This window comes from Paralichthys olivaceus, chromosome 15, assembly GCF_024713975.1.
Source record: "Paralichthys olivaceus isolate ysfri-2021 chromosome 15, ASM2471397v2, whole genome shotgun sequence".
NCBI classification, from domain to species: Eukaryota; Metazoa; Chordata; class Actinopteri; order Pleuronectiformes; family Paralichthyidae; genus Paralichthys; species Paralichthys olivaceus.
This window is the reverse complement of record NC_091107.1, coordinates 13,187,603-13,210,536: the sequence shown is the minus strand read 5'-3', so window position 1 is coordinate 13,210,536 and position 22,934 is coordinate 13,187,603. Positions and strand designations below refer to the sequence as shown.

Sequence of the window (22,934 nt, the reverse complement as noted above, 5' to 3'; positions counted from 1 at the left end):
TAGGAGGAGAACACTACTACTACAACTACTATTACTACAACTCCCACCACTTCCATGAGAGCCATAATGGAGCAGCTCTCTCCCTCTCTCTCTCTTCCCCCCCCCACCAGTCCTGCTGCTGCTCCGCTCCCTGCGATTGGGGGGCGCGACAAATGTTGACGGCTCTCTGATCCAACCCAAGACAGTGCACCGCTTCTTCCAATAGCAGCTTTAAGTGGAAAGGCGTGCCTGCGTGCCCCCCTCCCTCACCCACCGCCACCACCATCTCATTCCCCCCCCCCCCACCCCCCCGTCCACCACCATCACCACCCCTCAAAGTACTCGATGTATAGTTAAAAAATGGGAGGGCACACTTGAACCGAGCTGCTCTATGAAGGTAGGCTGCAGCGTGTGTTTATTGATGAGATGAAAAGAAGATGGAAGTGAGAAATGAAACAAAGTAAAGGAACACATTTAAAATAATCATAATAATATAAAAAAATAATAAAGTGCAACAGCTCTTCGTCGGGGGAGGACAATAACAAAAAAGAAAAAGACGCAAGGGGAGCCGTGGAAACGCTGTCGCCACTTTTTCAACGTGCTTCGAAGTGCAGGTAAGAAATTGAGAAAAGTACACGGGGAGAGGGGATGGGTCTTCACAGGGGCTGTGGTGCTGTTGTTGAAGAGGGGGATTTTCTTATTTAAGACGTGGAAACGTGCGCGTTGACTTCGGTGTGAAATTGCATGAAATGCCTCTTTGACTTCCATGTATAGTTGTTGGCTGTAGCTTCACCCAGGCAATGATTAAGGTCTGGGCAGCTACATAATCGGAAACTTCATTTTCTTTGGAGTATCTCGGATATTTAATATCAGTGTTTATGAGTTTTAAGCTGCCCTCCTTTTTAGTTGTACGTTAATATTCGTCTGTAAAAAAAAAAAAAAGAAAGAAGAACGCGCTGCCCTGGCATGACGCAAGTTTCCCCCTCCATCTGCCATTATTCTCATCGTGCCCCTTTTACCTTTAGCCCCTTTATGGGCGACTTTCGGCTTCGTGCGTGCGTGAGCCGAACCAGGGGACACTTGAGAACAATGCTACCGGTTCCAAGTGTGTTCACAGGTCCGGTTCTCGCAACCAGCGGTGCTCGTACAGGCTTTAGCACCGCTCGCTCACATTTTACACACTGTGAGCCCGGAACAACTGTGGCCAGCCGACGTGCGCATTTTGGCTTTTAGGTCAGTTATTTGAGTCAGAGGAAACGCGTTTCCTTCTCGGTATTAACCACTATAACCCACCCTCGCTGCCTATTTCGATACATGGCGGTTTGTTGAACTTGATAGACTGATGTCGAAATGTCTGAATCATTATAGCAGCGGCTCAGCACCGCGCGTACAGGCTCCTCAGACAGATGTCTAGCCTATTTTTCTCCCCCTCTCTCTCCTTATGAATTAATATCAATACTGTGTGGTATTTATGAGATGGGGTTACATCAAGATGTGTTCAGCAGGCGGGAGGCAGGCTGGCTATTGTGTCTGAGGGTAAAACAATACTGCAGGTTCAGTTTTCTGAGATAAATCACATCCAGATCCAGCGGGACCCTGGCTCTGGATTTTTGGTGCCATGTTTCTTTCCACCCCCCCAACTCCCCACCCCCCTCCAAAAAAAAGAACAAAAAAAAAAGAAAATGGTCACTTTAAATGTCGCAAATCCTCTTTTCTTTTATTTATAGCTTCAATTGTGAGAACATGTTTTCGACGTAAGGATGTTTTGGCAAAGGCTGGCCTAGATATATGGGGCCATGTTGTGTTGTGATTAAAGTTGCATTAGACGCTTCCTGCGCGTCTTTTGAGACATTTCTGTTGCAAAATATTCATGTGCCACCCGTGAGGCCTTCTTTTTTCTTTTTTTTCTGTTGCTTATGAGGCTGGCAACGTGGAGGTATATACTAAAGTTCAAATATGACCAAATGCTGCTCATTGTCGATGCAATAAAAAGAAATGGAGCAGTGACTCCTCAAAATTCACTTAAAGGGCCACGGGGAGTTTATCCGGAGCAACATGTCAGTCTTATTCTTTTGGGGCTCCATCTATTCGTGCGTGTGTCTGTGTGTGTAAGTGAGACAGGGGCAGAGACAGAGCGTGCATGTGTGTGTGGCAAACAGATGTTGTCCCAAAGCGCTTGGCTCTGTCAGATAAAGAGAGTGCAGCATGTTCTTGTGTGTGTTACAGGCGCCACTGATAGTTTGTGCCACAGCTACAACACACTCTGGGTTTGATTAATCGGCACAGGGCTCGCATCTGTAACCCCACAAGTTGTGCGCAGGTACAAAAGCTTTGCGTCAACACATTAGTCGAGCCAGAGGTTGGTTCTGGTATGACCACTGAGGCTGTATCCGTGAGAAGACGCCAAGTGCAGCCACACAGGAGAGCCGCGTCCCGGGTTTGACACAGGGGAGGCGGCGTGAGAGCGCAACGCTGCGTCCGGCTCCATCCAGCGCACACACGGTCTGTGGATATCCACCTGTGTGTCGTCTGTGTTGTGTGTTGAGGTTTCATTTCACCACATAATTGTGCGTTCATAACCTCTCACTTTTTGTTGCGATCACTTCCTCCCCCCCGCCTCCATTTCCACAATGTAAACGGGCTGCGATGCTATAGGCTTGGTTATGTAATTGATGGCTGCACTGGATCATTTGTTTTCTCAATGGACACACTTGGATGAGTGTGCAGCCCCGTGCAGCAGACATTCCACATTTCTCCTGTAAGATTTTAGACTGCACATAATTCTAAATCTGTCCTGTGTGTTTTAAGGCATTGATTGACAGAAGTGCACGTGGTGAGAGTCAGGTAAAAATTATATTGTCACAATGTGTGCACTGGCATGGATTCCCTTCATGTTCAAAGAAACTCGACACAACCTGCATTTTTGGACATTTTTTTTATTGTTTGATGAATTGAAGGGTACTTGTCTTGTGTGTGAGTGAGCTCTCACCACAGCTTGATGTCAAAAACTCTTGTTTTTATCAGCACAGAGGTGTACAGTAGCTGCTGGAAGAGCACCAGCCATTATGTGCCTTGGAGGGGGTTTCTAGTCCAGAGTATCAGGTGCCCAGTTTCGTCTCAGTTAAGAAACTAATGAGTATTTATATGTATATATTCCACATGTACATTAATATTCACAGTGTTTGAGCCATCGCCATTTCCCGCTTTCTGTGTCACGGCTAAAACCCACCCATGACTAATGAATATTTAAGAGCATGTCTGCAGACCAAGGAAACTCATTATTATATGAAGGAGACCTAGCAGATAAACTGGAGTCCCACTCAGATGAAGGCAGGGGGAGAGAGGTGTGTAGTTAATCCACACCCAACAATCAATCCCAGTTTTCTTTTGGCTTCACCATCTTTCACTCGTCCTCTGTAGCCAGCCACACTCTTCACATTCAATAATTTATTATTGACGAGCAAATTGACAGAGTGTGCCCATATTGTCACTATTTCCACACCTGATTTAATTGAGTTTATGTGTAAGGGAACCATGCTGCACTTATGTATGTATATCTGCTTCTTTTGGAAGAGTATTGGAGGGAAAAAAAGCAATAATCTTTTACTGTACATGCACACAGATGGCAGGTCAGTATTCCAAATATTTTTTTTTAAGCGCAGTAAAAGCAAATGTCCAAATACACAAGATAGAGATGTCTCTCTGAAGCCTCCGCACTGCCACATTTCTGGTTGCTGTTACCATCCAACCATCTTCATCAGGCTGCTACCAGGATTTCCTCAATATTTTTTTAGGCTGTAGTGGTTTATTTGACAGTGTAGTGGAGAGGACATGTAGTAATGATCATGGGTAGAATTTACCCCAGTCTACAGTATCATGCAATGCTGTTTAGTTTGCCATATATAATATAAAATACAATTTTATTTTATTTTACTGCAACACAGACTTTTAAAAAGTAAATGTGGCAGGGAATTAATTAGCATCCACTGTCATTATTATAACAAAATATGATGAATTCTTGTTTTAACCATAACATAGGAAGAAAGATAATATTGTTAATCCTAAGAAGGCTATTTTGCCATATGACAAAAGACTATGCACTGGAGTTCATCCTGGTACTTTGTCTAACCCAGTTGAACATATTTGGCAGCCATTTTGGGAATGCAGTAGAGATCCATCGATATAACGAGCTACTTTGTGGATTGCATCCAGAATGTCACAGTGCTTGTTAACTGCTTGGCCTTTTGGTCCCACACAGGTTTTTTTTCTTTTCTGCCCTTTTTCTTTTTCTTGTTCTTGTATAATACACATTAGAAGAATATTGCATCATGGAGCAAAAGTAATCTTTGATGTTGTGCCAACCTGATGTTTTCAGGTGCATGACTTAAAGTTAATGCTAAGTTTCGTATAGCCTCTATGCTTTTGGTTTTTATTTAAGAGGCGCACATAAAGTTTCTCACCTGATGTTTATTGCAAAGACTGCTGTTTTACAGCCACTGCTGTTTTATTCCTGCATGTGAGTCCCCGGTTACTATGGCAAACTTAAAAAGACTCAGGCGTCTTCAGAGAGCTCGCAGATAATTTTTATGCTGTAGATACGTATGTATTTTCTTTATCATAGTGAAATACCATGACGTGAGTGCTTGCTAAGTCTACCTTGGTGGTTTGCTAGCATATACAGATTGTTTTTTTTCAAAACTAGAAATTGTTGGCAGGCTAGCTGCCTCCTGGCTAAACTGGCTGGGATCCTTCTACTCACAAAGCACCTTTTTCACACATAACATGCTTCTCTTCACATCAAATTATTTTTTTATTCTACAAAATACACAAGAAAAAACCACACACACAATTGCAAAACCTATTCAGAATCTGTAAAAGCTGCCTTTGTAATTAAGGAGAAAATTTCCCCCTTAGCTGTATTATGCAACATAAATGCTGTTACAATGAGCTATGGTGATTTTCTTTGAGCGAAAAGGCAAAGATGGAAAATAATGTGTTTATATAAGAGGAAATATATCTTGTTTATTGATGGGAGAACTGTTTTGCCAGGATAAAAACATTTTGCGATAAAACTGAAGGTTTTTTATTTAACCAGTCACTGATTTATTGTGTATTCATAATGCTAAAAGAAGTCTCTCATGACGGCTGAAAACAACTGAATTTGACAATTCATAGAGCTGGGGTTTAAAAAAAAAAAAAAAAGAAGGAATTTAGCAGATAGAAATTGAAAAGGACTGGTCTGGATACTGACTTTCACTCCAAACCCAACGACTTCCAGAGCACACATTGTGTGGAGAACTGACATAAAACTATAAGGCTTTGTTATTTCAGTTTTCAGGTTTTGTTTTGGAATCTCCCCCTCCCTGCAAATATCACAGGAATGCATAATGAAATTTGCGAACGCACCATGCTGTTGTTAGGAAGCTCTGGTTTGGTTATAAAATTTAATAAGTCTTATGAAAGGACAGTTAATATCCTTAAAGTTCCCAAATAGCTCAATGGTAAATACAACATTGTTTTTGGATCAACTGATAGAGATATCCAAAATATGTGTAAAAAGTACAAGCCCACATCAAACTGTTCAGTACACACTTGCTCCAGGATAAGTCTTCACACATATTTTGGCACCAGAATTAAAGTCATGTACAGTGTCATTATGGTTAAATATAAAAATCAAATATATTATTTTTAATAGTCTATCTTTTTTAATAGCTATTTTTCTGTTTATATTTCATACATACATAAACTACATACAGTACAAATACACTAGTTGTGGGTGTGACCATGTGTTTCCATTACCTTTGCTAAAATTGCAAACAGACTCTTGATTCATGCTTCTTTATATTCACAGACCTGGTTTTTAAAGCTTTTCATGCAAAATCATCTGTTTGTACTGGAAGTTGTGCTGGAAGCTGCTTCACAAGAAGTACAAAAGATTTTCGATTTCTTGCAAGGAAAAAAAACTTGATTAAAACTGTAATTAGTTACTTGAATGTATCTTTCAATCCTCAATAAACATTCCTTCTTTTGCATTGCAGCAACAAGCATTTAAGCCTCGTTTGTATTCTCTGTCTTTAAACACACACGCAGGCCCAGGCATTCAACTGATGTGAAAAATGTATCCTGGATTCTAATAGCGAGGTTGTATGTTTGCCAAGGTGCATGTGTGTCCTCAGTTCACCCTGCTACCCATATGGTTTTCTACAAGTCATGGTGAGATCACTGCCTTGGTGAAGAGGGGGGAAAAGTATCTAAAGAGAGTTGAAGAAAATGTTAAAGTGAGTAGTAACAGAGTAGAAAGAGTAACTTTTAAAACAATTTTTTACAGAGAATAAGTGCTGTGAACCCGTTGCTCTTATCTTGGCTTCAGGAAGACTTATTAAGCCTCCTGCCAGTAAACAGCACTCACAGCAGCCAAAATGTTAAGATCACGCACAGACTCACTCAAGGTACATTGGTATGTAACTGTGAAATGGGCACACAATAGTATTTTTGTTGCGGGTTTATCGAAATAAAGATTGTTGTAACCTCAAAGTATTTCCACAGAATTTAAAACTTTTTTCTTCCTTTTTTTCCCCCTCTCTCTCGAGCAAGCCAATCGTTTTTGAAATGCAGCTGCAGGAACAAAAAAGCATTTTGTCTTTTGAAAGAATTTCTTTTTTGAATTAAATTTTTTTTCCATTATCATGAAACTGAAAAGAGTATTTGCACTGATATTGTCTGCATTGTTATTTGCCCTTAAATTGACCCTGAAAAAGACAGATTTTAAAATACAATTCTTCAATAAGCTGAAAACCATCATTAACTTGGCAAAAAGCTTGGAGCTTTACCAACCCAGCAACTTTTTTTTTTTTAATCTACTTGGACAGTTCATTTATGACGGTTGGACCACATGACAGGAAAACCAAAGCGCAACCTGTTCAACAACAAACAAATGTTCTGTTTTATTTAAGTAGCTGGGCTTATTTTCACAGTACATTTGACATTTGAAAGTGATAAAGACAAACTGTGCTGTTAGCACCAGCTCAAGTTAATAACCACTGTGTTACATTTTAAACACACATGCAGTCCATGTGCCTCCACAAGATGTTTCAGCGGTTAGTATGGCAATGTAATAGCTGTCAGTTGTGGCACAGTGTTTTTCACTTCAGTGAAATCTTCCAATAAAAGACCTTGTGGCAGCTGCAACGTAAACCAACAATAATGTCCTCTTTCTGTTAGAAATCCAGTAAACAAGTCAACCGATATGGATGTATTTAGACGCAATGACTTTCTTGGCCTTTTACTGTAGTAGTGTGCCAAGTGTCTCAAAATTCATGCATTCATGAATATGTTTTCATACTTCCTCCTGACTCCTCCAGGGTCAGCCCAGCATATCCCAACATGCATTTATAGAGGAAGGCAGGGCAACACCCTGGGCAGGTCACTATAGGCTAACACACGCACAAACAGAGAAACACACTTACAGGAGTTAGTCATTAAAGCTATGCCATTACATTTACTCAGCCTGAAACCCTCTGTTGCACAAAGAAAAAAAAATCTTAAACCAAAATAAAGTGCGAAGCTTCTTGCTCCTCTTGGGCTAAACACGACAGAACAAATGACTGAAGAATTAACACATTTATGAAAGTAACTGCTGAAAATACCCTCGGCCACGTGGCATGATTTTTATAGTAATGTTACAGAAGCAGCTGATGAGCTTAGGTTACACTCTTGGGCTTATGGGCCATAGATTGTTACCATCAGAGAGAATACTTCTGCCTCATTCAAATAGACTGCATGTACCAGCCAACATGTGCATTATCTGGGCCAAAAGGCCACATGATTATCGTGGAAGGAGCCCATGGGTGGTCATGTTATCTCTCCGCTCCGTGCCGTGAGAGGACTCTGTAGTGACACCTCTGTTTTGTACATGAAACTCAACAGACAGCCAAAACTGCACCAGCACTTACCGATGATAGTAAGACTCGCAGTGGTGGCAAAAAGTCAAATAGCTTGTATGGCAGGTAGGGACACATTGCATAGCAACTAACGTTTGGTAGGTAGGGGAATGGAAACTCATTACAAACCAACTGGGCTTTGCCTTTATTACACAAAGCTTTGTACATCGAGACCAGTTTGATCTCAATAGGAATATTATAATTGCAAATGTGAAAGTACTCACCATGAATTGTACTGATTGGATTGACTGATTTATTATTTAGCAGAAAAAACATCCATCTCACCTTCATTTAAATGTATTTTCACCTACTTGATGTATCATTGATCTTTTATGAAGAAGAGATATCAATGTCTTTTTGGTGCAGTCGGCAACAACTGACCTTCTGGTTGATGAAAGGAACAAAAATGTATTCTTCATTTTAATAGCTACCCCACCTATGAGTAAAACATGGCTACCAAAAAAAGAGTAGCTTGACGACAAATATACAGCCCAAGAGGCGTCACCATAAAAAAGCCCAATATATGTATTTGCAACAGAGAATTGTATAATATGTGATCAGTAATAATATGTAGTTATGTTTACACACAACTTATAATATGCTGTAGAACTAGTATAACCACACCAACTCACACACTCACTCGGCGTAGCTTTTCCCTGCAGGCATTCCTGAGCTTGGTAGGTAAGGTTGAGCATAAGACAAAACCTGCCTGCAAATCTAATTTACAACAGAATGTTCCACAACACAACACAAAGCTCGGACAAAAAAATATTTCAAAAAAGCATTTAGCCAAAGAATGTACATTTGAAAATACCGGTTCAAATTTTGCCACATTTTACAGTTTCTGATTAAACGTGCACACAATCAAAAACACACTGACTAATTCAGTGTTAGTAAATATTGTGTGAGGGCTGCAGTCAGTGAAGTAGAAAATGTATAATGTATCCAAAGATTTGTGTGTGAGTGTGTGTTGGTATATTGTTTGGATATCGTCAGTACTTTTGTAAAACGACTCTAACTTGTTATTAATACCCTATGTTAGCTGATACTTGCTATAGATTACTGACCTTATTGTGTTTATTGAAACCCTGTTTCCATTGGACATATCTGCATGTTCTGCAGTGTATATTGGAAACGTTTTAATCAGCTCAGATTTCCAGATGATATCTCGTCCTCTTTTTGAGTTTGTCTTCACTAGAATATCATCAACACAATACTAAAATGGGGAAATCTAGCTGGCTTCTTTAGCAACTTTGCCTTGCGACACAGTGTTGTATGGATAAGGTTTCTCCACTGTGGTTAGATCATGCCTCCTCCCCATTGGATTCAGAGAAAGCCTTACATTTGTGCTAATTTCAGACTGTTTGAGTTTGAGTCTTAACTTGTGTTGCTCGGCTAACATGCAGACCACTGAGACCAGAGCCCTTGGTGGACGTGTGTATAGGTCACTCATTTGGTTGACTGTGTTTCAGCGTGTCAGCGTTACACTTTTAGATAGGTCATATGTCAAATGAGCTGATGAGACATATATAATCTGTATTTACTACGCAACAACCTGCCAGACTATAAATACACTAAAAAGTGCTAACATCCATAAGGTTCAAAATAAACACGGAATAGTCTCTGCTTGAAATCTTGTTCACATATGAAGCTGAAGAAAGACAATATATCTCAGTTCTATCTCTGTCATGGTTTGTGCATTGTTGCAGTCACAGCAACTGAATGAAGAAATATATTGCATCATGGAAACCTGTTTTACAAAGTCCATTTTCCCCATTTCATTTGCTTCCATATTGTCAACATGCAGTGTGTAAGCAGTCATTTTTTGTAAACCCTTTCCCTGCCAGGATCTGGGAGAGAGGCAGGACTGCTGACCCTTGAAGCGCAAACCAGCTAACAAAAAAAAAATAAAATCAAGGTTCAGGGTTTCAGGGTTGTGCTGAGCTGCTTTAAGCGCCATCGTGCATCTGTGAAAGTTCAGCTCTGTTGCCGGACCAACTCGGCACTGGCTCGTGCACCCTCGTGCAGCTGCTGGTGAAACACATGGTGCAGGACTTCTGAGGCTGCTCACAATCACATTCACAAATGGTGAAATGAAGTTAATGCGCTGTTGTTGGTTACATCACCGTGTCCTGAGATGACACCGTCCTAAACTGACATTGTGAGATTAGATTAAATGTTATATGACCTGACAATAATGTAAAATATTTAGAAAAATAATCACAAAATCTCAGGATTCAATTTTATTTTGATTCCTATTCTAATAACATTTCCCATAACACATTAGTGTATATTAGAGGGAATATCATAAGCCCATGTGTGTAGTTTACTTATTGAGGACACTCCTGCTGACTGTGTGTGTGTGTGTTTGTGCGTGTGTGTGTGTGTGTGAACACATTTACTATAATCCTATTAGTGTTGTATACGAAAGTCAGCCTTGTATGAGCACCTTTTGTTCTGTTCTCCTGGACTCCGTCTCCGTACTGCACGTGTGTGTTTGTGTGTGCGTCTTCTTTCGCTGTGGTCTCTCTAGTGACGATCATTATGTACACTTAGTGTAACCTAACATATCGTGGTGCTTTGCTTTTCTGTCAGAACTGCTTGCTCGTTAGCGGAGGTCCCACACTATCGACTCAAAATTCAGAACAAAGCATCTTTGTTCTGCTTTATCTCTCAAGAACAGAAAGTCAGGAGACAGTTGGTTTTCTTTCGGAGACATAAAGGTGCTACATCCCCTCTATACTACACAGTTCACTTGTTGAGATCTTGTTTACTTATATATCATCCAGGCAGGGAGATGAACTCACAGGGAGTTGGGGATTCCTCGCCAAACAGAATTAATTGATCGCTCTTTTAGCATATTACACTCGTGACAGACAGAGAAATCCTATGAGCATCTGTGTAGGTCCATGAAGATCTCTTAATGGCCTGTGAGGTCCTTTTTTTGGAGTGGTAAAATGTCCTCGACATGTGTAGTAGCTGTGGAGAGGCAGTTGCTGTGGACACTTGTGTCTAAATGATAACTCTTGAATTTAGTATTATCTGCTTCGGGGGTTAGAGGTGTTTTGGAGACTGTCATATGAGTAGTCAGATGGTTCTTTTTGGTCAAATGCTCATTAACAAAAGCACAGCCATTTGCCAGGGCTAATATTTTCTTGAAAGCAGTCTTTCCATCACCATAGGGAGACACTGTCTTTATAGATTTGAGGGTCTGTTTATTTTTCTCTCTAAAAATCTTTATAAAACACGGTATGAAGTGTTTCCTTGCGGTACCGATTTGTTTGAACTTGCCCCTAAAAATGTATTTTAGAATTAGATTATCCACACATCTGACAATTAAATAAGTTGGACACGTTTCCTTGTGATAAATACTTTTACTGTCCTGTACTTGTGTAATAGCATGGTGGTGTTTATTGTTACTTGTTTGCTTGAGGATTTTATTAGAAAGCTGCACATCCAGTCACATTTGAAAGGCTTTCTGTGGAACACATTAATCTGCTGCTCAATAGTGTGGTTGTGAATTCATAAAATGCTATTTTACAGTGTTTGCTAAGTTTTTTTTTAAATGTCCCCTGTGCTGAGCTTGAAAACAAAACTGTGGTTGTGAAGTCTCACGTCTGTGGTTTTAGGTGAAGAGCTGGTTCAAAGTTCAGGAAGACATTTCACGTGGTAATAGTTTCACAAAACGCTCGGCTCTAGCATAATTCAAAATGTTTCTAGAGCAACACCGGACATTTCGACTCATCCCAGAAATATTTCTCTGGTGATATGATGTTGCACCATATACAGTTTCAGGCATGGGAGAAAACCAAGTCAGAGGAAAAGGAAAAACAAAAGTGTGAAAAACTTGGCTCAACTTGTCATCAGCCTACGCGTGCCAGTTGATGATTTTCAGTGAATGTTATAAAGGCAGATCAATTCAGTCTCGAGAGTGTTAGGCATTTGCTGCTGCTTCTCCTGAGGGGTGTGTGTGTGTGTGTGATTTAGTTGCATTTATTTACCTCACAGGTTGATTGATTCACAACACTATAGACTGATATTTGAATGTAACATGAGCCACATCACTCTGAATCACATTGTTGGCTGGAGATGAATATTCAGTTACCTAAAAGAACCCTGTTAATCGTGCAGAGGGAACAGAGACTTAACAGCATCAGCTGATGTTTAATTCTTTTATTTATATTTTTCAGAAAGTTTGATTGATTACACCGAGTTGTAGCTGTTAATTGTTTTTTTTTCCAGAGGAGTGAAATGAGCGTGCGGTGTCGTTATCGAACACACCTTCAGTTGTCACTCCTCACATCTACACTTCATCTCCTGATTACTGCTTAATATTTCCACGTGTACTCACGACACGCATTTACATTGTACTCTAAATTACATTAGATCACCTATCCAAACCATACCATTAAAGCATGATTTCTGGCAGTTTATATGCTAATGCACTTGGGCTAAATGGATGATTGAAATTAATAATTACAATGTTGGACAGTGGTTGTTAAGCAGTAGTGGTCTCAAACAAATTCAAACATAAATTACTATTAATTAGGCGCAACACAAAAACACTCCTGATAAGTGCAAATGTGCAGCGGACCCATCAAGACGCTGAATGCATGGACGTGAGCGTTTCACAATGCCCCGTGGCCCTTTTATCTCCAGATTTAAATGTACCCAGGGTCTTGAATATATGTGTGTATAGTGTGTGTAAGCGGTATTTGCATATTCAAGATGTATATTATTCACATGGCTTATACTGCTCCTTTCATGGGCACACGCCTCTTATGTCTGTTCTCAACCCCATCCCCCATCCTCACCATTTTACCCCCCCCTACCCCACCCTTGATTAACTAATGTCCAATGCGATGCTGCGTATTTCATGAGCCAGTCACCTTATGCAGACGGCTGATTAACCTGGAGTCGGGGCTGGCCAAGTTGCAACCTTCATCTCTCTGTCTTAATTTTTCCTTTTTTTTTTTTGCTCTGTGCCCCCTCTCCACTTCCACACCCCTCCACCCCTCCCCAGTCTTTGTTGTGGCGGCAGCGGCAGAGCATGCATTGCATTGGCAGTCTGAAGCATTGTGTCTGATTTCCAGCAGACAAACTGACCTCTGGGGATTTATTGACAGCAAACTCCACAGAGGCAGACACAGAGCTGGGAGCATGGAGGCAGCCGGAGAGGGGCGGAGGGTGTCGGGGAGGGTTCAGAGGGAGGGAGGGAGGGAGACGGGGGGGGGGGGGGGGGGGGGCACAGACGGAGAGACAGACAGATGGAAGGAAAGATGGCGAGAGAGTTACAACGTGATGAAACAGGAAACAGGTAGAGACGCATGCAGAAGTAGATCAATGTGGGGATGGGGGGAAAATACACACCTGAATTTAGTGTAATTCAAAAAATGTTTTTATTTTTTTGGTGGAGCGTTAAGTGAAAGAAAATGGCCGCCTCCTACAAGGATCTAATTAATTTTGAAGGATCATCAGCCCCTTTAGTCCAAGACAGGGTACAGGAGGGAGGGAGGGAGACAGACCCCTGGGCTGATTAGAATTCACTGCAGGTAGGCGCTGGCTGCTGCTCACCCACTGTGTCACGGCTAAAATGGAATCACTGTTGTGAGTGGCAGTCTGGGCAACTGAAGCCTGCTTCCCTTGGCCTGCTCCTTTGTTGCCAGCATTCACCTCACTTTACCCTGTAGGCAGGTGGATTTACATGTCTGGATGGGCACGGGGGAGCCGGGGAGGGAACATATATGTTTGCATTGTCTAACTGTGACCTCGAAAAAGAAGGCCTGTGGCGTCCAGAATACAGTTCCATAACTGACTAACCACTGTTAGCAAAGAAAACAGGCCAAATATTTGTCACTGTAATGCACTCAGGCATTTTGGCTTATGTGTGTGTGTACTACAATACAAAGGAGGCATTAGAATGGTGATATCTGTTGATGGTTCTCACTTTGACTAAGTAAATTCTGACATTTGACAGTTGCACTTGCAGCAGATTTATTGGGTGAATCTAAAGTTAGATATCAGAATGAGGCTCCATTTTGGAGTTCAGGTTTATAATGAGATCTTTAGTGAAAGTTTATTCTGAGTGATTATAGGTTCCTGTTAAGTTTTCGATTGAATGGATTAATGGAGTTTAATTCAAATTTAGAGGTTAAGGTTTTCAACGTGAAATAGATTATCTGTCCTGAACAAGACGGCAGAACATATTAGTGTGTGTGTGTGTGTGTGTGTGTGTGTGTGTGTGCGTGCGTGCGTGTGCATGTGTGTGTGTGTGCGTTTTAGTGCCAAAGAATGATCCATCTCAGTATAGAGTGATCACCCTCTGCTGCCCAACATGCTATTACTTGCCTATATCTAATCATAAAATTTCTTAGTTGACAAGAGCACTTCAAGAAAACAAGCAAGCGTCTCACTGTCAACAGCGCTTCTCAAATTGAGGCCTGCAGACAGACACAATGCAGTCTGTGAGCGCAGCCATTTCACTTTATTACTGTTACACTTTAACCCCTCAGCGCTGGTTTCCTTTAAAGTTATTCTGCCCTTGTTTACGACACTACAGATAAAAAAAATAAATATCATAATCCTCTCTGATTATTTCCTATTGGCTTATTTATGGCCTGATTTTTTTTCTTATCTGTAACCTTGGCACACATGACCCATACTCTACCAGAGTCTGTGGTAAAAAAACAGAGGTCACTTTTCCAAAAATCTCATCATTTCCAGAGGTGTGTTCTTTGGAAGTGCCTGGGATTTGTGAAAGAATAATATGTGTCAACACTAAAGTGCAGGTCTGGTGAAATCCTAGCACAGTTCTGTTCATTCACATTGTACAATCAGGGGCTTTTTCAAAGAGCACTTGATATGCGTGTCGTAACCAGAACGTTTTTGCCCCGTGTTCAAAAAAAACATATTTAAGACTCACATTTATGATCCTGTTAATGATAAATATCCACATGCCAGCATGCAGAGTAATCTGCGTTTACTTGTGAAGCTTATATCGAAGTCACCAGGACCAGAGTAGAACTAATATGTGAGAAATTGTTTGAAAAGGGCATTTTGCTTTGGTTCCATCCATTTTTTTTTCCACCCGGCCTGACCTTAAATGACACCAGTGTAAGTGTGTGACTTTTATGTGGTCAGTTTTAAAGTCAAACTTTTGCATTCTAATGTGTGTGTACAGTATAAGAGCAATTGTGTAAGGCTTTTCTGTCATCAGCTCATCACATGGTTAATGTTGTTGAATGCCTTTTTTGTGTTTTTAAATGAATGCCTTGTGTGTTTAATATTTCTTTTTTTTCCCTATTTTACCCCACTCCTCATGTCAGTGCTGGACATTGTCTTGTTTTAATGTCACACTTCGCAGCAAGCGTTGTCTGAGATATTTACTAAAACATTTCATCTGTGTGAATTTATGAGGAATTGAGTTTTTTTTTTTTCCCTTTCACTGGAAGGGTGTGGTTTTTTGTTGCCCAGCAGCTCAGATAACTGCTAAGAGAAGAAGTGGCTTCCAACACCACTGTTATTTTCAACCTTGATTTGTAATTGGTGGTCATGTGCACACAGGAGCGTCCATTCGTCTCGCTTTTGAAAACTCTTCACACATCTGTTGCAGCGCGTCGCTGGCAGATATTCGTGTTACTGTGGTTCCTGGTTCATTAAGGGAGTGGCAATATCGACGAGGCAGTATGTGGCATTAAGATTTGTCTTTGTCTTTTCTCTCCCCCTCCAAACACTGTGGCAGAGCAACACAGGATTTGGACAGAGAGGACTGACAGCCTTGCCTAGCACCCGGCCTCTGATCAGCCATCTCCACCAGCAAACTGAAGCTTGACCCGCACTTCATCACCAGCCACACAAGCATCTTCGTAACAAAACGTCATCTGACTGTGAGTACCGCACTGTTTCACTTTTTTTTTTGTATCTTTTTCCCTGTTTCAGTTAGAAATAACTTGGCTTGAAATAAGACGCAATAGTTTGTTGGAGAACTATTAATCTTCATCGGTGGGACAATTGAGCTAAACTCTTTCATTTAGAGAGACAAATCTGCTACTGTCAAATATGGTTTTGTCTTAGGTACCACTGTTAAATTTGTTTCGATTTATAGTATCACTGCGTGACAAATTATGTAGCATTTTTCTACCTGATCAAGTTTTTTCCCCGCGATCATACAGTACTTAAGTTATGTGTTGACGCTGGCATTTCATCACCAATAAAATGTCATAAATACATATTATTCACTCAGAGACATAGTATAAATTAATGATCTACTTATATTAATATTTTTGCACATTTTCCGAGACCAAAATGAGGACAGTTTCCTCGGTTTGAATAAAAGTGATGTGTCTAATAATCAATCAGATAAGGTTGAAGTCTGGATTATTCTCAAGCATGTTTTAATGCAAAAGAAATTAATTTTACAGCAATTATTGAAACCTACAATTTGCATAATTCCCCAATTAAATACCTATCTAATTTAGATTTATGTTTTAGTTAGTTTTGACAACTAACAGGGGAGAAAATCATCTTAAGTTATCTTACACTCTGATCAGCCGGGTCACATCTAGTGTATTCCTAGGATAGTTAGGAAGCACCATCACTGTGAACACATGGCTAACAAAAGAGGCCTGCTGTCCTCTGAGCCCACTGCACCACCTAATGGCGGCAGGAGGAATTTCAGAAATACACACTGTAGGAGAAACTTGTAGTAATTAAACAGGAACCATCTTAATTGTCTCGCCGTGGCGATGGGAAATTTTTAAACCATGATTAAAGATAAAAAATTATTTAGCTCAGATGTTGAAATTGTTTGATTTTCATCCTAGTATCTTGAGACAGAGAATTACCATATCTGTATTATCATTTTAGGAATCCCCAAGTGAACACTCTTACGTTCTGTTCATTATAAGCACCAATGCTACTTATCATAGGTCTATATTTAAATTAATTATAGTAATTGTGTTTTCTAGTATATAGCCTGTAAAACAGTATTTTGGTTGCATGCAACAGAGATTCTCTAATGTGATTCATTGTCTCATTATTGTTTCATTACATTGTGTATATTCAACTATTACATTACATTTTTTTCACATTTTATATAAATAATACTGTGCTAATAGAAATATATTGTTGTTATATGTGAAGAAAAAGACTTTGGGCGTACTGCTGTGTTTAAGCCGGTTGAATGATGTCGTGTTTCAGCATGTGAGAAAGAGTTTTTATGTCGGGTATGTTGCTCCCTGCTTGTAGGTGACATCAGTTGCAAGGGGATGACCGAGCGCATTCATAACATCAATCTCCACAACTTCAGCAATTCTGTACTTGAGACCCTCAATGAGCAGCGCAACCGTGGGCACTTCTGTGACGTGACTGTTCGGATCCATGGAAGTATGCTGCGAGCTCACCGGTGCGTGCTGGCCGCTGGAAGCCCCTTCTTTCAGGACAAGCTGCTCTTGGGCTACAGCGACATTGAGATCCCTTCTGTGGTCTCGGTGCAATCCATCCAAAAGCTGATTGACTTTATGTACAGTGGGATCCTGCGGGTGTCTCAGTCAGAGGCCCTGCAGATCCTTACTGCTGCCAGCATCCTACAGATCAAGACCGTCATCGATGAGTGCACCCGCATCGTGTCCCAGAATGTGGGCCTGGCAGGGCCAGGGGGGTTTCCTGTTATGCCAGGAGACTCTGGTCAGGAAACACCCCGCGGCACGCCGGAGTCTGGCACGTCTGGGCCCAGCAGCGACGCAGAGTCAGGTTATATGCAAGCAACATCACAGCAAAGTATGGATCGTGCATACACATCATTGTACACCTACCCTGGCCTCCCTCTGCAGAACGGCACCCGCGAGCGCCCCCTTTATATTAACCCTATGTCGACAAACTACGATTCAACTCTCAGCAATCAGAAGGACCAGCAGTCTCAAGATCCGCCCTGGATAAACCGCATCCAGGAGAGGTCTCAGCAGGGCGATCGCTTCATCACAGGAGAGACCACCCACTGCCGCAAGCAGCCCCGACCGGTACGCTTACAAACAGGAGGGATGCACATAAAGCAGGAGGCCGAAGATGAGTACAGCTGCTACGGGGACTGCCAAGACGACACTGACCATACTGAGGGTGTAGAGAGTGAATCCAAGGTTGAATGTTTTGACTCAGGGGTGAGCTCTTCCATCAGCACTGAGCCAGATGCTATGGAGCAGCAGCCGTACCTGACGGGCTTTGGACGAGAAGGGAGCGGGGACGGGCACCACGGTGAAGGAGTTCCAGTACAGATAGAGGTCAATGACTCGTCCCCAGAGCAAGTGCACGAGTCAGAGGATGGGGACACATCCCACAGCACTAGTGACAGTAGCATGATGCAGCCCCTGCCAAACTCAGTCATGTCCCAGGCCCTGCAAAATGCCCCGCCCTATATGCGCCAGGCAGAATCACACACCAGCAATCTGAGGATGCCGCTCACCGTGACCAGCAATTCCCAAGTGATGGGCACTGCTGGAAGCACCTTCCTGCCCACACTCTTTCCTCCACAGCTGGCTAGAGACAACAAGCCTTTCCCTTTCCTTCCTGGCCAGCAGCAGGCACAGTTTGTGGCAGTGCCACCTCCTGCAATGCCATCATTCCCAAACCCCATGTCGGTACAGCAAGCGCCAACTCAACAGCAACAGGCTGCAGTAGGAATTGGTCAGGGGGAAAAGAAGCCCTATGAATGCACTCTCTGCAGTAAAACCTTTACTGCAAAACAGAACTACGTCAAACACATGTTTGTCCATACTGGTAAGTCCACATGCCAGAATGACTTTTTACAGTTAGCAAGCTCAGTTAAAAGATTGTGTTCTATTGTTAATGTAGATTGTAGCCGTGCTTCTAATAACAGCAGCACTTGATAAATATTTCTGGCTTGGGGGTGCCATGAAAGCTCTAAAAAGGTGTGAAGTTAAAGAGGAAATGTTTCCTCATCATAACACAAAAACAATAGAAAAAAAAGGTGAATCATTTTTATTAATGCTATTATTGCAGGGACAACATACTGCATACTATAAATACACAAGGTATGCGATTGTAATTCGTTCACACTGAGAACGTGACAAGAATTAATTCCACACATTGATGTGCAAGTTGCAGTCTTATGTTCCAAGTCTGTCTCTGTCTGAATAGAAAGTTTATTAACAGAATAACAAGAGCATTTCAGAAAGTAAAAACAAGGGGAAAAAAATTTCTTTGCTTGATTTAATTTAATTTGCAGTAGATTTCCAAAGTTACAATCAACTTCAATTTACACTTTCGGTCTCATACAAATAAGTATAATTGAATGAAATGAGTAAATAGAACATATTGTGGGCATTGTTGTAGTGTATGTTAGCTTTAATTTTAGACTGGAAAAGTGTAAAATAACAGCCTCAAAATCTGTATTCTTCAGGTCACAGCCGACTGGTATCTCTATCATTTGACTTACAATGCCAGTCGACTGCGGGTGCTGCACTGCTTCCATCCACCACTGACAGTCTTATTAATCATAAACCAAAGAAATTATCATCACAGAAAGAAAGAATTGGATATCATATAATTAGATGATCTCATAAAAATTGCCTACTCAAATGGCCATTATTATTCATTAGAATCCATTGCTTGGTCAGAACCACCTCTTATATGAAGGCTATTTAAAACCAAATTTTCTGTTTTGCTCGCACACTCGTGTGGATTTGCACGGCGATGACATTCAGAAGCAAAGTCACTTATTGATCAAGCTCAAAAGCATTATTTGAAAAAGATATCAGTTTGATTTAACATAATACTGAATTGTGATTACCACACATGTAATATATCTACAACTTAAAATTGTTTTTAATTCAGGTACTTTGGCACGTGTCATATTCACAGGGTGAGAAAAACTGCAACTGACTAAATATTCCTAAAAATATGGATTTGTGCCATATAGAGTCGCTGCAAATAATGACTTGATAACAACAGACAATTAATCTGCAAATATTTTGAAAGTTAATAATTGAATAATTTGTTTTAGTCATTTTCTAAGCAACAATTTGATGTATTTCTTGGTCGCACGTAGGTGCTGTATCTTTGGGCTTTGAAGTACTGGCCGGAAACAACACGATATTTAAACACACCAACCTCAGGCTGTGTGAAATTATCACAAACATTTTCTGATATTTTAGACCAACACAAAAAAATCCATTAATTAAAAAAATAATCCATAATGAAAAATAATTATGAGTTGCAGCCCTATTTATTACAATACACACCCCTAAAAAAAGCTGAAAGATGAAGGACACAGCAGCACCACTGCAGGATACACGTGCAGCAGAGGTAATGTTTCACCGGCTGTAATCAGTCAGTGACAAGGTAGACAGTTTTTTAACTTTACCAGTCATTGTATTGCAAGTATGCTTTCCTGAATTAGAGTAACTCTGTAAATAAACCTGCTGTTTATGTTCCCGTCCGGAACTGCTGATCTCTAACTGATCCTCTGAAATCCCCAAAGTCCAGGTCAAGAAAAATAACAAAAAACACAAAGCTGAAGTGAGAGTGTGAAATATTGGATTCATTAAATCAAAGCAGGTAGCCACACATTAATTCCCTCAGTGCAGCAGCAGCAAACAGTAGATACACAGGACTTCATTAACTTGCACGATACAACTTACAGCTCATTTTGCAGTGTTATCAGTCTCTTCCTCTACTTGTTAGTTTTACATAATTATTGGTATGTTAATATTTTACAGCCCATAATGTCAGTCAAGACAATTGTGTAAAATGAGATTACATCTTAACACACTCACAAACATACCAAATAGATGCATGAATTATTTGATTCCTGATCATATGGGAATCAAAGCTATTGTGTGTGTGTGAGATTTTCTCTTTCCCTGCCCACCTATCTGTGTGTGTAAAGTTATTTCAGCAGTTTAGAATTTTCATAAAATATCAGTCGGTGTTTTTCATATATCCGAAATGGCCACAGCGCACAGATTTTAATATTTCAGCGAAGGACTTAATCAAAGTGGATGTTTACATGATAAACACAAGCAGCTAAATCAACCTCAGAAAAAGGAAAGGAAATAAAGTGGGATGATCACAATGAATTTTTATTTCCCCATGAATGACGATGAATGTGACACATTTTTCTGGCATTACTCGATCATTCAGTGATAGTGCTTGTAGAATCCTGATGACTTTACATGTATAACATATCCGTCTTTATTTAGATGTTCAGAACTGATTTTCCAAAAATGCCAAATGATTGTTAACAGGTTCTGTAGGAGGCACTTTTCCTTGATATCTTTAAAACTAATCCTCAAATTTTGTCTCCTCTTTTTCTTCTTAATGTTTTTTTTTTTTTTTGCATGAAAATCCAGGTGAGAAACCTCATCAGTGCAGCATCTGCTGGCGCTCATTCTCCCTGAAGGATTACTTAATCAAACACATGGTGACACACACAGGGGTGCGGGCCTACCAGTGCAGCATCTGCAACAAGCGCTTCACCCAGAAGAGCTCTCTCAATGTCCACATGCGGCTGCACCGAGGAGAGAAGTCCTATGAGTGCTACATCTGCAAGAAGAAGTTTTCACACAAGACCCTGCTGGAGAGGCACATGGCCCTGCACAGCACAGGCAGCGCCATCACGGGGCTGTCGGGGAGCGCATCCACCCCGGGCCCCGTCTCCATTCCCATGCCTATGGCTGTCCCTGAGCCTGGAGCTGGAGTGGTGGCCCTCGCCATGCCAGTGAGTGGAGGTGCTGGAGTAGGGGCTGGGGTTGGAACAGGAGTGGGTGTAGCTGCAGAAGCGAGCTGCCAAGAAGGGACCACCTACGTGTGCTCCGTCTGCCCTGCCAAGTTCGACCAAATGGAGCACTTCAATGACCACATGCGAATGCATGTCTCCGATGGATAAGTACAAATAGATAAACTTCTTTCAAAAAGAATGACAAATAAAATGGCACTAGATTTTCCTTTTCTTATTTTGAGGTATGAAGAGTAATGAGTATAGACACTGGCACATTAAGTTTCCCAAAAAAAGATTTTTTTTTTGTTATTCTAAAAGAAAAAAAAGATGGTGGCCTTAAGGCTTAGTAGTTTGATATTGATCTACTGGATGGATCCTAACTACAGGCCTCTAAATGTATGCTTTCCTAAAATACTGATTTATGTGTTGAACACTACCGAAAGGCCTACGAAAGAAACACATACACACAAACACACCTTTAGTGTAGATCTGTCTGAGTGAATATACATGTGCATTTATGTTTGAGCGTCTGTGTATTTGCATGTCAGTCCAAGTGTGTGTGTGTGTGTATATGTGTGTGAGTGTGTGTTTGTGTGTTTGTGTGTGTGTGTGTGTGTGTGTGTGTGTGTGTGTGTGTGTGTGTGTGTGTGTGTGTGTGTGTGTGTGTACATTGCCATGAGACATATATCATGGCAGTCGTGAACCCATACTGACCAGTTTGGAAACTAAAGATGTCCAAGCTTACTGTGGTATAATTTACAACAACAATAACAAAAGAAATCGTCTGGGGTTGGGCTAAATATTCCCTCTAAGAATACTGATGGTCACAATATTGCCTTCTTATGTAAAATAAAAAAAGGAGAGTAGTTAATTTGACACTGGGTTTTATTTATTCCTATGGTATTAAGGGATTATAATGCAGCTGTTGTCAAGGTACCAATTTCAATCATTTTACTGAAATGTAAATCACTGTCGACAGCGACAGAGACAAATATTTCTCATATGTTTTGTAATTGTTGTCCATGCATTCTGATGGTTTACTAAATTAAGGTGTGTTGACGAGACAGTATTTGAGCAAAAACATGTTTCTTTTTTTCTGAAGTTTGGAGTTTAACTCATTTGCATACACTGCCACTAATATCTTAAAAGACTGTTAAGGCTAGTAGACCTCTTCCATTTCAAAACATGAGAAAAAAAGAAAGATTCTTTTGCTGGTGGTTTTTTTTAAGCCTTTTACATTCACAGTTATGGCAGGCTGGAATATGCGACTAAACTCTCTCCTT

General features: G+C 40.8%; 1 protein-coding gene across 1 annotated transcript; it reads left to right on the top strand.

The window, feature by feature from the left end:
• The first annotated feature begins 317 nt into the window (after nucleotides 1-317).
• zbtb20 (zinc finger and BTB domain containing 20) lies at nucleotides 318-22,522 on the top strand. Its single transcript, XM_020085967.2, has 4 exons — nucleotides 318-593; nucleotides 15,661-15,805; nucleotides 17,166-18,689; nucleotides 21,284-22,522. Exons 3-4 carry the CDS (start codon nucleotides 17,186-17,188, stop codon nucleotides 21,817-21,819), a joined length of 2,040 nt encoding a protein of 679 aa, XP_019941526.1. The 5' UTR covers nucleotides 318-593; nucleotides 15,661-15,805; nucleotides 17,166-17,185; the 3' UTR covers nucleotides 21,820-22,522.
• Nucleotides 22,523-22,934: the final 412 nt, after the last annotated feature.